Raw genomic sequence first — 14,554 nt, forward strand, 5'->3', positions numbered from 1 at the left:
TTGGCTTTGAGGAAAATAAAACTCCTGATCGCTGCTGCCTGTTTAGTATCCTGCATTTGGAAAGCAGATTGAGTTATCGACATTCTAACTTTACTTCTCTGGGTGGGAATATCTTAGCTTCTTTTCCTCCAGGTTCCCCTTACAAACTTTTAGCCACAGTTATTCCTTGCCTCAAGACTATCTCTAACTTCCCCACTAAGGGACTGAGGGTCTCAGCTGCATCATTGTGATGTATTTGAAGCTCATCCTGAATAGGGCTTTGTTATGTAGAAACGGGCCCTTCCCCAGAGCAGGTGTCCTGTCGGGGCTCTGATCACTATGCTGAACTGGAGAATGGGCTGTGTAAGCCCCCCAGCCACTCCACTTAGGATGATACTCAAAATACTTAACAAACAGTATGGGCTGGGGGCCCCAGTCAAGCTCCCCCGGGCGCTGGCCCTGGTGCTGAAACAGGGTGGTGCTGGAGATCCTTGCTGAGCCAGGTTCTACTCTGAAGGAGAAGCCAGGGTGGGTGGGTAGTGGGTGGGGGCTTTGGAGGTTCAAGGCAACACCAGTCATCTAACCAATACACTGACGTGTTTCAGTACTTTAACAACTAGTACAGCCGCTCAGGGGCATGCCAGCTGAACACCAGTCCTAGCTCTCTCTGTGAGGACTTGTGAGACGTGATGTGGTCTAATAAAAAGCTCATTGTTTTGCAGTGGCAGACCAGGTTTGAGTCATACAACCTTCAACAAGACACTAACCCCTTTCTTGTCGCCAAATGAAGGAGTTTGCACCACGTTATATCTAATGTCTCTTTTTGCTCTAGAATCTGAGGAAATAAAACAAGCAAAATGACCAAGGGGGTAGGTTCCAAACCTGAACTGTTTTCCTGGCATTTTGTGTTTACGTCATAATGATGCCTTTTCCCTACCTAACTTCCTCATTCAAGATTAGCCAAAGAAATGGATCTGGGGGAAGGACCTGAAAAAAGAGAGACTTAATTTTTGGCTTGGGCAGCATGGGGCACATTATAAAATTATGGAACGTGTTGGGTGAAAGACAGGTTCAAATTCTGACTTGGCCACAACTATGTTCATTTGATCATTCATCCATTCATTCATTCACTCCCTAAATATTTATGGAGTCTCTATCAAGTGTTGGCCACTATTCTGGCTCTGAGGATGGAATAATGAATGAAGTAAAGTGCATGCTCTCTTGGAGCTTACATTCTATGTAAGTGAGCCATTTAACCTGTTTGGGCCCAAGTTCTGGACTTAAGTGTTCCTACCTGTAAATTCTTTAATGGGGCATGGCACTGGTACTGTTACTCCCCATTCTTGTGCCTATGACAGCCATCACTAATCAGTTATAGCACTCCAAGCAGCCAATCAGTTACTAGAAAATGTTATCCTGGGCTAGATGAATTCTAAAGTCCTTCCCTGCACCAAAATTTCATTCATATTAGTTATTTCTAATGAAATGGAAAGACAATATTATACTGAGGGAAAATTGTAATAGAACTCCAAATCAAAGAACTAGTAAAGCTACTGATTTTACAAGAGAACCACCATCACTTTGGTTTAGTTGAATACAAAAGATATGTGTTTATAAAAATTATTTTAGATCTTTGCGTCTTAGATTTTCCCTCCATAGTCTTTTGCTGCAAGTTATCCTATTCAGCCAGCTTTTCTTTGATCACTGGATAAAGGAATGGCTCATCAACATTCACTTTTAACTCCCTTCACTTTGGAAACCTCCATTATGAAGCCTCCTTTTACTGGAGTCAGGTTGGGCAGAATCAAATCCTGTTCATTTTGATAAATGTTTCTACTATACACTAGATAACTCAACAGCAATCACTAGCAGAAGGCTTCCCAGGGGGCTAACATGACCGTCTGGTCTCTTACGTTCCACTCAACATGGTGGAAGCCAACCAAGGTTGGCTGATATCAACCTCTTGGTGAATTTTTTCCTTGGATTCTGAAGACACCCTTGCAGTATTTCCATTTCTAATCCCCTCTCTCCACTCCCATAACTAACCAGCAAGTCCGGTGTGCGCAAATTGAGCTCAAGTTGCAAAGAAATAAGCTTTGAAGTATTTTTGTTGGAATTGATAACTCCACCCTTTTGGATTTCCAAATGCATCTCTGAGACTTTGAAAACATTGCTCTTATGATTTCCAAGTTGTAATGAACCAGAGGTACCTCTTTATGTAATAAAACATTTTTCCCCATTGAGGAATGAGAGCTGGGGTGTCCAATATCCCAGGCTGAGGCTCCCGTAATTTCTTCCAATATTGGCATTCGGTAACTTGCGCAGAAGTCAACTCTAGGAAGCCCAGGAAAATAGATTATTTCCACCATTTAATTATGGATATTTAAACCAAGGAACATTTTAAGAAAGAGAAAAGTGATCTTTATTTCTAGGTTGTATTGGTGATTTTTTTTCTTTGAAGGGGGGTGGGGTATTGGAAATTAAAAACTCCGTATTAGCGTTGTAGGTATTAAATATAGATGAAATAACTCAGTTTTCCCTTTCAGATTTGTTACGGATGCTCCTCTTCTCTAGACCACAGAATTCTCACACATTTGCAAAATAAAGTGGAAGCCTCCCTAGTTTTAAGGTGTATGGTTAGTAATATTTGCATAGGGTAACATGTTGAGGTTATGTGGAAAGTCTGCACGGATGAAAAAAAAAAAAACTGTGCAATTTTAAGTGCATAGATTCTGAAACCAGACTGCTCGAGTTTGAATCCCAGCTCCACCTCTTATTATTCAACCTTCTCTAAGGCTCAGTTTAAAGAGGAACAATAAAAGAATCCATCTCATAAATTGTGAAATTAAGCAAGATTATTCCTGAAATGTGCTTAGCATGTTGCCTGGCATATTCTAAGTGTTAAATAAATGTTAGTATTTTAGCAGCTGTGCATCTATTTCCTCATCTATAGACGGGGGATAATAATGAGGATTAAATGAATTTATATATAAATATATATGCATATATTTTTATACAGTAGTGTGGACCATAGTGAATGCTACTGAAGTGTTAACTGTTGTTATTATTACATAAATTCAAAACACTTTTCTTAGCATTAGAAGTGCAGGATGTAAGATGGTTAAGCACACAGACCCTGAGCTGGAAACTTGAAATTTCGCTCTACTACTTATTAGCTCTGTTACCTTAGGCAAGTAATTTTACCTCTCTATACCTCGGGCTTTTCATCTGTAGAATGGGACTAAGAAAGAATCTCCTTTATAGGGTTGCTATGAACACAAATTGAGATAGCTCTGTAAAGTGCTTCTCAGGTGGCTGGCGTATATTCAGTGTGCAATAAATGTTTGCTAATATTTTCAGACTCTTCATTTAAATGTTTGATGGGAGCTAGGCAGTGGGTTCCAGGAAGAATGTGATATTGGAAGCAGTGTTTTTCTGGAAATAATTAAAAGGTAGCCATCTTGCTGTTTACAGATGTGGTCACCCTCCTGGGCTTTCTCTTTGCCTCCAGTGGAGAAAACACAGGCATTGTGAAGAAGTTCCCGAGATTTCGGAATCGAGAGCTAGAGGCCACCCGACGCCAGCGGATAGATTACCCAGTGTAAGAAGAGGCCGGTGATGGGGGCCGGTGGGGCGGTAGTACTCTTTTTATCTGAGGACCAGAGCAGGCTAGCGGAGCCAGTTAGGAAGATCTACCTTTGTAATATGCTTTGGAAAAATGATGAGATCTACATAGCTTAGGTAGAATTTGTGGACCTGAGAACCTCAAAGCATTCTGAAATTATTCTTGCACTTGGCAATCAATCCTCGCTTGACCTTGTACGTTGGCCCTGGGAATGACCCAAGTAGGTGAGTCAGGTGTTGGAGCCTGAGGCTTTGCAAGGTGTCAGGTGCAGCCAGCCACAGCCCTGGCAGATTGCAGCCTTCACGTTGCCTTTTCTGTCTTGGAAGATTGGATGAGCTGCTTGAAATCTCACAACTTCTGATCTCCTCCACTGATTTCAGCAAAACCCAGATATATTTTTTTCCTTCTGCTGAATTGAAGATGCTGAAAATTGTTCGTGGTTTACCTCAGACTGGATGGATTCAGCAGAGTGATTTAATTCTTCCCATGCTGCTGGCTGTAGAAAGATCTTGAGTCACTTTACTAAGCGTATGTTCTTGCTACGCTTCCTTGTAATAACTTATCTTCATGAGCTTTTGCTCAGCTGGGTGGGTCAGGAGGGAGCTGTGTGGTACCATCTGTTTGTATATCTTACCACCGATTTGAAGGCCCGTTTATAAAGCCCAGAATATTCTAAAGGTCTTGTTGGGATGAGTCCCCAAAGAACCTGGGGCCGCTGCCACTTTAACCCGAACTGTGAATTGGTTACTGGGGTAATGGAGAGCATTCTCTGTACAGGTTTTGACCTTGATTCATGTTTCACATGCAAAATGCATTACTCCCAGCTTATCTTTGAACTGCTGGTCACTAGCACAATGTGTGGCATCTAGCAAATGTTCTGACAGCAAATATTTGCTGAATGATTGGTGGATCACATAGCTTGGCTAAATGTGTCCTAGTTAAGTTGACCACTGTTATTTTATCCTCACTCCACAAATCACAGATGGACAATATTTTTTCAACTAAAATAGCCCTAGTCCAGAAATGGAACAATGAGAGTAGTTGTTCCACATTGGTCAGCCAGAACTGTGATACTGAATAACCTAATATGGGCATTAAAATTGTATCTGTGTGTCCTGATTAGCATATAGTGATGCCATTTGCAAATTATGGCATTTTTCTGCCTTAGAGCTTTTATCTTTGAAAGAAACAAAATTGCTCAAAAGGCCCTAATTATGTTTTTTTTTAAATCATTGAAATTAGAACAGCTTCTTATCAAGTCACCTCTTATTAAAATCCAGATTTTTATTCCGTGTCTGGCTTTATAAGCCTTAATCAAGGATTCAAATGGTGGGCCTGTGCGAAGCTCAGAAAGACACAGGAAGGGTTTTTGGCGCAAGGTACAATGTCTGCTAGTTTTGCACGACGCTTAACTCCTGTCTTTTGCAGTTACTGTAACTACCTCCTTTGTCTCAAAAATCAAGCTTTGCAAGCTGATCTCCCATGATGAACACGAAGGCAAATTCATCCCTTCATTGGAAAGAAAGCAATTTACTCCGTCATTGTTAACTGTAATTACCTGCTCTTGGATGATATCAATCTGCAGAATTTTTTTTCTCCTCACTCTTATAGGTTTACTGTTTCACTGTGGCTTTATTTACTCCATTATTGCAAGGCCAATCTCTGTGGGATTCTGTATTTTGTTGATTCTAACGAGATGTACGGCACGCCTTCTGTATTTCTTACTGAAGAGGGTAAGTATGAAACCGAACCTTTAGAACGATAGTGTAGCTTTCTTATGCTCTGTCTACTGGCAGATACGTCTGTCTAGAATAAGGAATGTTGTCAACGTGGCAATTCAATGAGAATGATGGTTTCCAAATATGGGATTCAAGTTAAACTTGTTTTCTGGAAGATTAAAACAAACATATACAGATGAATGCACATATGTGTTTTGTTTGTTTTGCTTTGCTCTGCTTTTATTTAAAGGAAGAAGGAATGTGATCTAGTCTTATAGCTTTTTAGGACAGTCGTCGAAAAGATATAGCCACTTCATTCACTCCTAAGTATTTTCTGTCGTTTTCACAAGCTTTCATTTTCCTTTTAGGCCACTTGCATATTCAAATGCATCTTGTCAAAGGAGAAGACCTTGCTGTAAAAACGAAATTCACCATACCCTTGAAGGAGTGGTTTCGCCTGGATATCTCTTTTAATGGTGGCCAGGTACTGAAAGCTCGCTCCACCGTGATTCATATCAACATCATCACTTAACTTTAAGCATTGCTGTAAAGTCAGGGAGCTAGGAAACCTGCAAAAACAAATTTGTGGTATCTGATAAACTTTTACAACCATAACACTTTTTAAATCAAATTTTTATCGTTGGAAATTTAAATCATAAGAATTTTATCCCATTTAATTAACTTTTAAAGTGCTTCTTTCGACTCTATTGTGAATGAGTAAAGAATATAGCCAGCTACATAACCACGATTATCTGAGCAATTGAAGGCTTTTCTCCTAGCGAGATAGGCTTTGGGGAGATAAATGTTAAGACAGCCTTGGCCATATTTATATAGTGTTAGCAAATCTACAACTTTTTTACAGGAAATGGATTGGTTAGTTCAGCCAAGAAATGGTTTGACTGTTTTGGGCAGTTAAAACAATTGCTTATGCTTGGCATTAAACCGACAAATGAGAACCAACAAACCTAAGTGATGATTCCGGTGAGATGGAGGTTCTTTAACTACTTTGTACTATAAGACACTGCACATAATAGCTTCAAGCTTTCATAACGCAGATTCTATGGATTATGGCACCAGCAGTGTGGATGTTTGAGAGCTTGGCTTCTGACGGTAACTCTTGGAGGAAGATTCCTGCAGCCACTAATGCATTGTGTATGATAGAAAAACTCTCTGGCATGACACATGTTCTGTGATCATTGTTAATTAGTGACATAGTGACATTGCTATAATTGAAGATAATTCCATTTCTTCATATATACGATGTCAGGATGCTACTTTCTTCTGGTTACTTTATTTTCTCATCAGCTTTTCTTATTGATGTGTAACTTTCCGATAACAAAACTGGAAAAGACTTTTTGCTTGTCTTGTGTATTAGATAATACACAGACTTCCCTTGGCGGTCAGGTCTATCACATTTCCTTTTTCTGAAGAGAAAAGAAATCAAGTCAGTCCTTGTAGCTTTCCTGAGGAGAGGCTGTAAGATGTTAGCTGGAAGTTTTTGTATGTTTGTTTCCTTAATGCTGTTAGGTGACATCGCTGTGGTCCATGTTTTAGCTTCTCATTTGCATGAGGATTATGGTGGCATAGCTTTCTCTTAAGGTCAGCTCAGTACCACGTGTCACTTAGGTATCAAATCGTGAGAGCAAATCACAGATCTTATTTTGCACCAGCTGTATACAAGGCACTGTGCTCAAGGAGCTTACAGACTATTTATGGAAGTCGTATTAAGCAGGTGAGGGGTGTCATAAGGCGAGCTTAATTGCCAAATGGTTCGTATTGATTCACGGAAGAGAGACCGCACTTCACCCTGGGGTGCTCAGGGGAGGTTTCATAAAGAAGGTTCCTACGAATGGGCAGAGTTTAAATGGAGAAGCAGGGAGGGGGTACTTTAGCACATCACTGGAGGTTGGCAGATAAACCAGTTTGGAGTAGAAATTCGCTGCCTATAGAACTCTAATAGAAGAAAAACATGTCTTTAGGGTGAGAATGTGGAGAATCTTGAATATCATGGAATTTAAATTTCTAGTTGCAAGGCAGCACAGCGTCATCGAAGCTTTCGGAGCAGAAGAGTAAATCAAAGTAGTTCTTTAATTAAAGAGATGAATTTAATGGCAGAGTACATGATCGGGTAAAACAGGAGAGAAGAATTAGGAAGACCAGATGCAGTGGAAAGAAAAAAGAAGTAGATTTTTTTTAGTAAACTTTTGCCATTTGCCCTTTCGTCTTTCCATCCCATCTGGTCTCTCTGATCACATAGGTTCCAGAATAGTACTTATTGTTTTTCTACACAAAATCCAGCTCTGTGGTGAGACTACTATATTCATTGCTTTGACTAAATGGACACATTGGCTTAAAGTAAATGGTTGGTTTACAGAAACAACTGGTCTGAGTCATTTTCTTCGCTGAACCAACATGCTCTATATGGCTGAATTGGGTTGGATTTTATGGGTTACCTTTTCTTTCATAGACATGGTGTTAGAGCCACATCTTTGACAATCTAAGTCAGAATGTGTTTTCTGAACACTTGCTCTGCGCTAGCACTGGGGGGAATAAAGGGAGCCCCTTAACCCCAGGGGCTTATGTTGTAGTCCCAGACACGAGAAGAATACACGGCAGCTAACAACATTTGCGACGAAAACATTGTCACCATTGAAATGACAGCGACAGTTCTCAGTGCTGAGGGAGAGAGGTTGGAAAGCCACAGTGCATGAAGAACATTCATCTCCTGTCTTGTTTTTCCCCCTAAGGCTCTCCTGGAATCAGAGACAAATTCCAAGAACTCCTTGTAGTATCTTACTCATTTCCTTGTCTTTTTATGCAACAAGCTTTCAAGCACGAATACACCAAATGAACCTTTGGCTGGTAGTGTGGAAGTGTCTACAGCCCACTGGGGAAAACTGCATTATAGATATTTTTATCACATTAAGTCATTTGGAGGGACTTTCCTGGTGGACCAGTGGTTAAGACTCGGAGCTTCCACTGCAGGGGGCATGGGTTCGATCCCTGGTCGGGAACTAAGATTCCGCATGCCGTACAGTGTGGCCAAAAAAATTCTTTTAAATAAATAAATAAAAATAAAATGACCGAAATACTTCTTTAAAAAAAAGTCAGGACTTCCCTTGTGATGCAGTGGTTAAGAATCCTCCTGCCAATGCCAGGGACACGGGTTCGAGCCCTGGTCCAGGAAGATCCCACATGCCACGGAGCAACTAAGCCCGTGCTCCACAACTACTGAGCCTGCACTCTAGAGCCCACGTGCTACAACTACTGAGCCCCCGTGCCACAACTACTGAAGCCCGCACGCCTAGAGCCCATGCTCCACAACAAGAGAAACCACTGTTCACCGCAACTAGATAAAGCCCACTCAGCAATGAAGACCCAACTCAGCCCAAAATAAATAAATAAATTTATTTTTTAAAAAGTCATTTGGAGAAATTAAGTGTCTTAAGTCTCGAAATATACACAGGGCTAGTAAACTGCTCCTTTTATTTTTTGCAGAAACTGATCAGGTGAAAGACTATGAAGCCTATTTTACGAGTAACTCATATCCAGGACTGTATTTATGATGTGGGGTCTTGAGGCATAACTGATCCTTGTGTATCTCTCCCAACATAGATAGTAGTAACCACCAGCACTGGACAGGATTTGAAAGACTACCATAATCAGACCATTAGGTAAGTGTGATTTTTCTTTTGATTCAAAATTTGCTGGATGAGGGTTAAGGAACCTTCATATGTTAGCCCTCAACCCTGAAGTTATTCCCACCCTGTCTGATTCAGTTTTTTCAAGCATGGACTGTGGCTAATCTTTGTACTATTTTTTTCCTTTTTAAGTGTACAAAAACTCTCCATGTGTTCCCCACAACCTTTTTTTTTTTTTCCAAGCAAGAGAAACTAGTTCTCTCTCCAGATCTCACTGTAAATTCTTCCTTTCATGACACTTTATAATTTGTTTTCTTTGAAAATTATCTTCTACAAAGGATTTGGAAAAACAAAAGTATTAATGTTGCTTATTGAGAGGGTTTGGTAAGTTTGGCCTAGTATAAAACATAAAAGGAGACAGCCTTCATATTTATGTGTATAACGTAAATTTGAAATGTATGCAACTATTGATATTGGTATAACTTTTCAATCTTATATAACGATTCCCTACAAGAGTTACAGAAACTGAGAATTGGGTCTTTTTCCTCATTTGTCCTATATTTTTAATTTGCTTCTACATCCCTGTTTAAGAGTGGGTCACATAGTGTCAGAAACATGGGGCATGAGCTCTCCTTTAGGAACTCGGGATATCTCACCATAGCTAGATATTATATATATCTCAATATATATAATGTCTATGTCTATGTGCAAATTCAAATGCTTAAGAATAAGTAAAGAACAGAAACAAAAATTAGCAGCTTCCTATGTATAATTTAAAAAAATATATCAGGGGACTTCCCTGGCAGTCCAGTGGTTAGGACTCCACACATCCAGTGCGGGGGGCACGGGATCAATTCCTGGTCGGGGAACTAAGACCCCGCATGCTGCACGGTGCGGCCCCAAACAAAAAAGTATAAAAAAAAATGTATCAGGACTGTTGGGCACTTTGGCTGGGGGATGGGGGGGAGGTTCATTCCTTCATCCTTTAGTCATTTCACTACGCTTAGCCAAACACCGTCTCTCCAAGCAGGCTCCGTTCACTCAGTCTCCACACAGTCCCGATTTTCTTGGAAACCAATTATTAAAGAAAGGAAAGCAAAGAGGGGTGATGACAGCAGAGTAGGGGACATACGCCCTACTTTTTTTTTTCCCCGCCATTTCTGTTTACATTGAAGTCAAACAATTTCTTTTAGGCTCTGGGCACATAGAACAATTCTTATTTTCATGACTGGATTAAAGGATTAGAGTTATAGCGAAAGGCGAAAGCAGTGTTGTTCCTTAGCCTGCAAAGAGAAAGTCAGGGGGTGACTTGATAGCTATATTGAAGCACAGAGGCTGAGGCCTTAGAAGTCTTAAGCGCACCAGGTGGATTTAGACCAGTGAGGAAGAATTCAACAGATACGCGTTTTGTTATATAACCAGCGGCCATGGGATCTTCTATGAGGAGTTTGAGGATGGGAAAGGCCTGGGAGTTTGCTTTGGAGAAACAGCGGATGTGTGGCCCCTTTAGAAATCTCTTCGAGTGCCCTGTTCTGCCCCAGAAATTAAGGGTTTGCATTTCAGGATGTGAGGTCTAAAATAATACCTGCCCTTTCTCCCCTGACACCCACATGCAACCTCAGACACTTTGGACAACCAATTGAATTTCATAAGCTTGTTTTTCATTTTCTATGTAAGGGCTTCCTTTCCTCTTAGATCCCAGAAGTGTAGATGCTGACATGAGCGGAGCGAATCACAGTAAGATCCAGGGCTGGGAATGGGTGAGGCAAGGGAGGCACCTTCCGCATAAAATGTAAGGAGACACCAACAAAACTTAGTCATTCTATTAGTTTGCCCAGGCTGCTGGAACACAGTACCGCAAACTGAGTGACTTAAACAACAGAAATGTATTGCCTCGCCGTTCTAGAGGCTAGAGGTCCGAGAGCAAGGTGTCAGCAGAGCTATGCTCCCTCTGGAGGCTCTAGGGAAAGATCTGTTCTAAGCTTCTCTCCAGCTTCTAATAGTTCCTTGGCTTGTGGCAGCATAATGCCAAACTTCACGTGGCATTTTCCCTGTGTGAGTGTCTGTCTTTGTCCAAATGTCCCCTTTTTATAAGGATACCAGTCATATTGGATTAAGGGCCCACCCTATTCCAGTATGATCTCATCGTAACTAATTATATCAGCAATGACCCTATATCCAAATAAGGTCACATTCTGAGGTACTGGGGGTTCAGACTTACACATATGAATTTGGGGGGGGACACAGTTCAGCTCATAACGATAGTCATGATAAATAACATTTAATACAGTATTTTTAAAAATCAAGATTAATGTAAAGAATCCATGATGAACAAAATTGCAAAATTTTAAGTAAAGATGGAGTCAGTATGATCCTTAAGATTCCAGAATCCAGGACTGATTTTCAGGCACGTATCAATTCAACAACCTGTTGAAGGCTTTGAAATGATTCCTTACCTGGTAATACGAGCAGTCCCCAGGCGCAAGACTTCCCCTTACCACCGTCTCAGCTGCCCTTCCTGGGACCCCCTCCATCGATAGAACAACTAAAGAATTAATGTTGGGCCCACCTGGGATTCCAGTGGTTAGCTATTAGGAATCTCAATCACCAGAGAGATTTCAGAATGGGCCAAGGTAGTAAACTAAACATCAAATATTGTAGATGGTTATAGGTGTTCCAAGGAAAGCCTCTTAATCCTCCTTTTTATTTGTTCTTGTAAAATAAACATAATGATAGCTGTTATCCCGCAAAAGTGGTGTACGAAGATCAGTAATTAAGCGCTCAGAAGTTCAGTGCTGCACCGCCTGAAAGGCTGCAGTAACAACTGCAGACTTGTCTAGTGTCGAATTCATTCATCTGTCCATCTGTCCATCCATCCAGTATATATTCATTCACCCAACACATTTACCACATGCCTGACACAGTGCTGGACTCTGGGAATAAAACAATGAAAAACAAGAACATCCCTGCCTTCATGGAACTAAAAAATCTAGTGGGGGGAAGAAAGATCTTAAACAAATACATTCACAAATAAATTTAAAATTACAGATTGTGATGAATGCAGGGAAGGAAATAAATAGGTTGGCTTGAGAGGATCCCAAAGGAGCCAGCATTTAGACCAGGCCCTGAGGAAGTGACACGTAAGATGAGATTACTTTAAGGGGTGAGAGGGACAGCTGTTTTGAGGCTTTAAATTCCCCTGCTGAAGAACCCATGAGCAGGGACTTTCCTGGCGGTCCAGGGGTTAAGACTCTGCGCTTCCACTGCAGGGGGCCCGGGTTTGGTTCCTGGTCAGGGAACTAAGATCCCACATGTCCCTGCCACGTGGTGTGGCCAAAAAAAAAAGAACCCATGAGCCAAAACTGTTCCCTAATTCTGAGTGAGGCCTAGTTAAAGACGGAGGCAGGCAATCCTTCCCCGCTGCTGGGTCCTCCACAGTAATAAACCGGGGCACTCTCCCACATCCAGATAAGAGTAAAGATAGTTTGCCAGCTTGTCTGAGGCTTGCGGAAGGGACCGGCTTGGGCTTTTGAACTGTCTAGCTCAGCTCTTACGTCAGCAAAATTGATGACCATCAAACAACGCACAGTGCAAGGAATCCCTTGCAGTCTTGGTGCAGCCACTGAGAATTTTAGAGGAGAAAAATGTGGAGGCACTGATGTGGAGGGAGACCGAGCTGGAGAGATGTTAGTTGTATTATAATGATGATAAACAATTGCAATCTAGTACCATAGGGACCAAGTAATTTATTGATTAGTTGAGAATTCAGTTAAAGCAAAGATCTATAAAAAAAAGTGTGTAAATATTTTATTTTAATTTAAAATATGGAAATGTACATTAATTTGCCAATCTATCTAGCTAGAGCCTTGCCTTTGAGTATGGGTCTACTGATTGGAGTTCCCTGTGATCTTTCTTGCATAAACGGTACCCAATTTCTATTTCTCCCAAATGAAAAGAAAACAAAGACACCGGTGAAACTATCAGAGCCCCAAATCCATCTAGATTTCTTCAGTTTCTTTTTCCAGCTGTCCTAATTCCACAATTATTTTTTTAGTAACCATTCTTTACTGAGTCTACCGAAAATATTCAACTTAATTTTTAAAGAATGAACATCTCTTCTCCATCCCTATTTTATTGGATCACATAAGATTGAATTACATTGTATGGTTACAATGACCATACAGTTGGCAATTGACAGGTTTGGGAGCAAACACATCTTCCGTAAGCATGCAACTCAAAAAATGGCAGCAGGGACTTCTCTGGTGGCACAGTGGTTAAGAATCCGCCTGCCAATACAGGGGACACAGGTTCGATCCCTGGTCCACATGCCACACAGCAACTAAGCCCATGCGCCACAACTACTGAAGCCCACGTGCCTAGAGCCCATGCTCAGCAACAAGAGAAGCCACCACGATGAGAAGCCCGCATGCTGCAACGAATACCCAATGCAGCCAAAAATAAATAAATAAATTAAATTTAAAAAAATGGCAGCAAAAGTCCAAGTTGGACTAGGTTAATAATAATAACTGTAGTTAACAGCTATGGCGCCTGCTATGTGCCAGGCACTGTTCTAAATGCTTTGTTTAAATATTAAATAAATTTTCCCAACAACCCTGTAGATAGGTACTATTTTTATCTCCATTTAAAAATGAGAAGACAGGGAATTCCCTGTCGGTCCAGTGGTTAAGACTCCGTGCTGCCACTGCAAGGGGCCCAGGTTCGATCCCTGGTCGAGGAACTAAGATCCCACAAGCCAGACGGTGCAGCCAAAAATTAAAAAAACATTTTTTTCAAATAAAAAAAAAAAAATGAGAAGAAGCCTCCAGAGAGGAACCTCCAGCTGGCAAGCATCCAGCGTGTTGTAGGGATGAGCCGTGAGGTGAGCTGGTGAGTTGATTGAGCAGAGTTCTATTATGAGAGCTTCTACCGCAGAAGCATTGCTTTGTGTCCCCTGAGTGCTGGGTAATACTTCATGAGGGTAGTTGGAATGTTCAAATCTTTCGAAGGTCTTGAAAAATTTAATCAATTCACAGCTCTCAGAGATAATTACTTTGTGGTCCCACGTAAAAAAAAAAGAGAGAAGAGACCGTCACCTTAGTGCCCTTCAAGCCTGAGATTCCAGAAAAAGAAATAGCAGGAAATAAAGCATTTCTTTTCCATGTTAGTTGCCTTTGTAGAAAGCTGATTTCTAAGTGTTCCCTCTTGCCGCCATCGGTTGTTGTTGTCAGAGTGTCCATTTCTTCACCTTTTTGTCTTCCTTCCAGCCGGGAGCACCTGCCCAGGGTTGGGTTTCTGCCTAACAGCCCATCCTCTCTCCTGGGATGACCCCCGGTTGCCTGGTTTCTCCGACCCAACCACTGGCTGCTCTGTCCCATCCGTGTCACCCTGGTCCATCGCTCTTGAGGCTGCCGGGCTCCTGGCGGCCTGCCTGACATGCTGTGTTCTTCCCTTCTGCTGCCCTCTGCCCTCCCTGGCTCTTTTTGTCTTTGCCTGGCTTCTCACTTGATGCCTATCTTGATCTGCCCTTGCTGTTCACATATGCTCTGATGGCACCTTGTCCACGCATTCCTATTTTACTTTCTGAATAGGTA

The 14,554-nt window shown here is 41.4% G+C and overlaps 1 protein-coding gene across 1 annotated transcript in view; it reads left to right on the plus strand.

The window, feature by feature from the left end:
* The window catches only part of SEL1L3 (SEL1L family member 3), a 97,904-nt gene that overhangs the window by 19,485 nt on the left and 63,865 nt on the right, over positions 1-14,554 (plus strand). Inside the window, exons 3-6 of the mRNA XM_060012733.1 lie at positions 3,454-3,580; positions 5,216-5,337; positions 5,691-5,806; positions 8,938-8,996. Coding sequence (XP_059868716.1) covers positions 3,454-3,580; positions 5,216-5,337; positions 5,691-5,806; positions 8,938-8,996 — 424 coding nt within the window. The remainder of the gene's footprint in view (positions 1-3,453; positions 3,581-5,215; positions 5,338-5,690; positions 5,807-8,937; positions 8,997-14,554) is intronic.

The sequence above is a fragment of the Delphinus delphis genome, chromosome 5, assembly GCF_949987515.2.
Source record: "Delphinus delphis chromosome 5, mDelDel1.2, whole genome shotgun sequence".
Classification (NCBI taxonomy): Eukaryota; Metazoa; Chordata; class Mammalia; order Artiodactyla; family Delphinidae; genus Delphinus; species Delphinus delphis.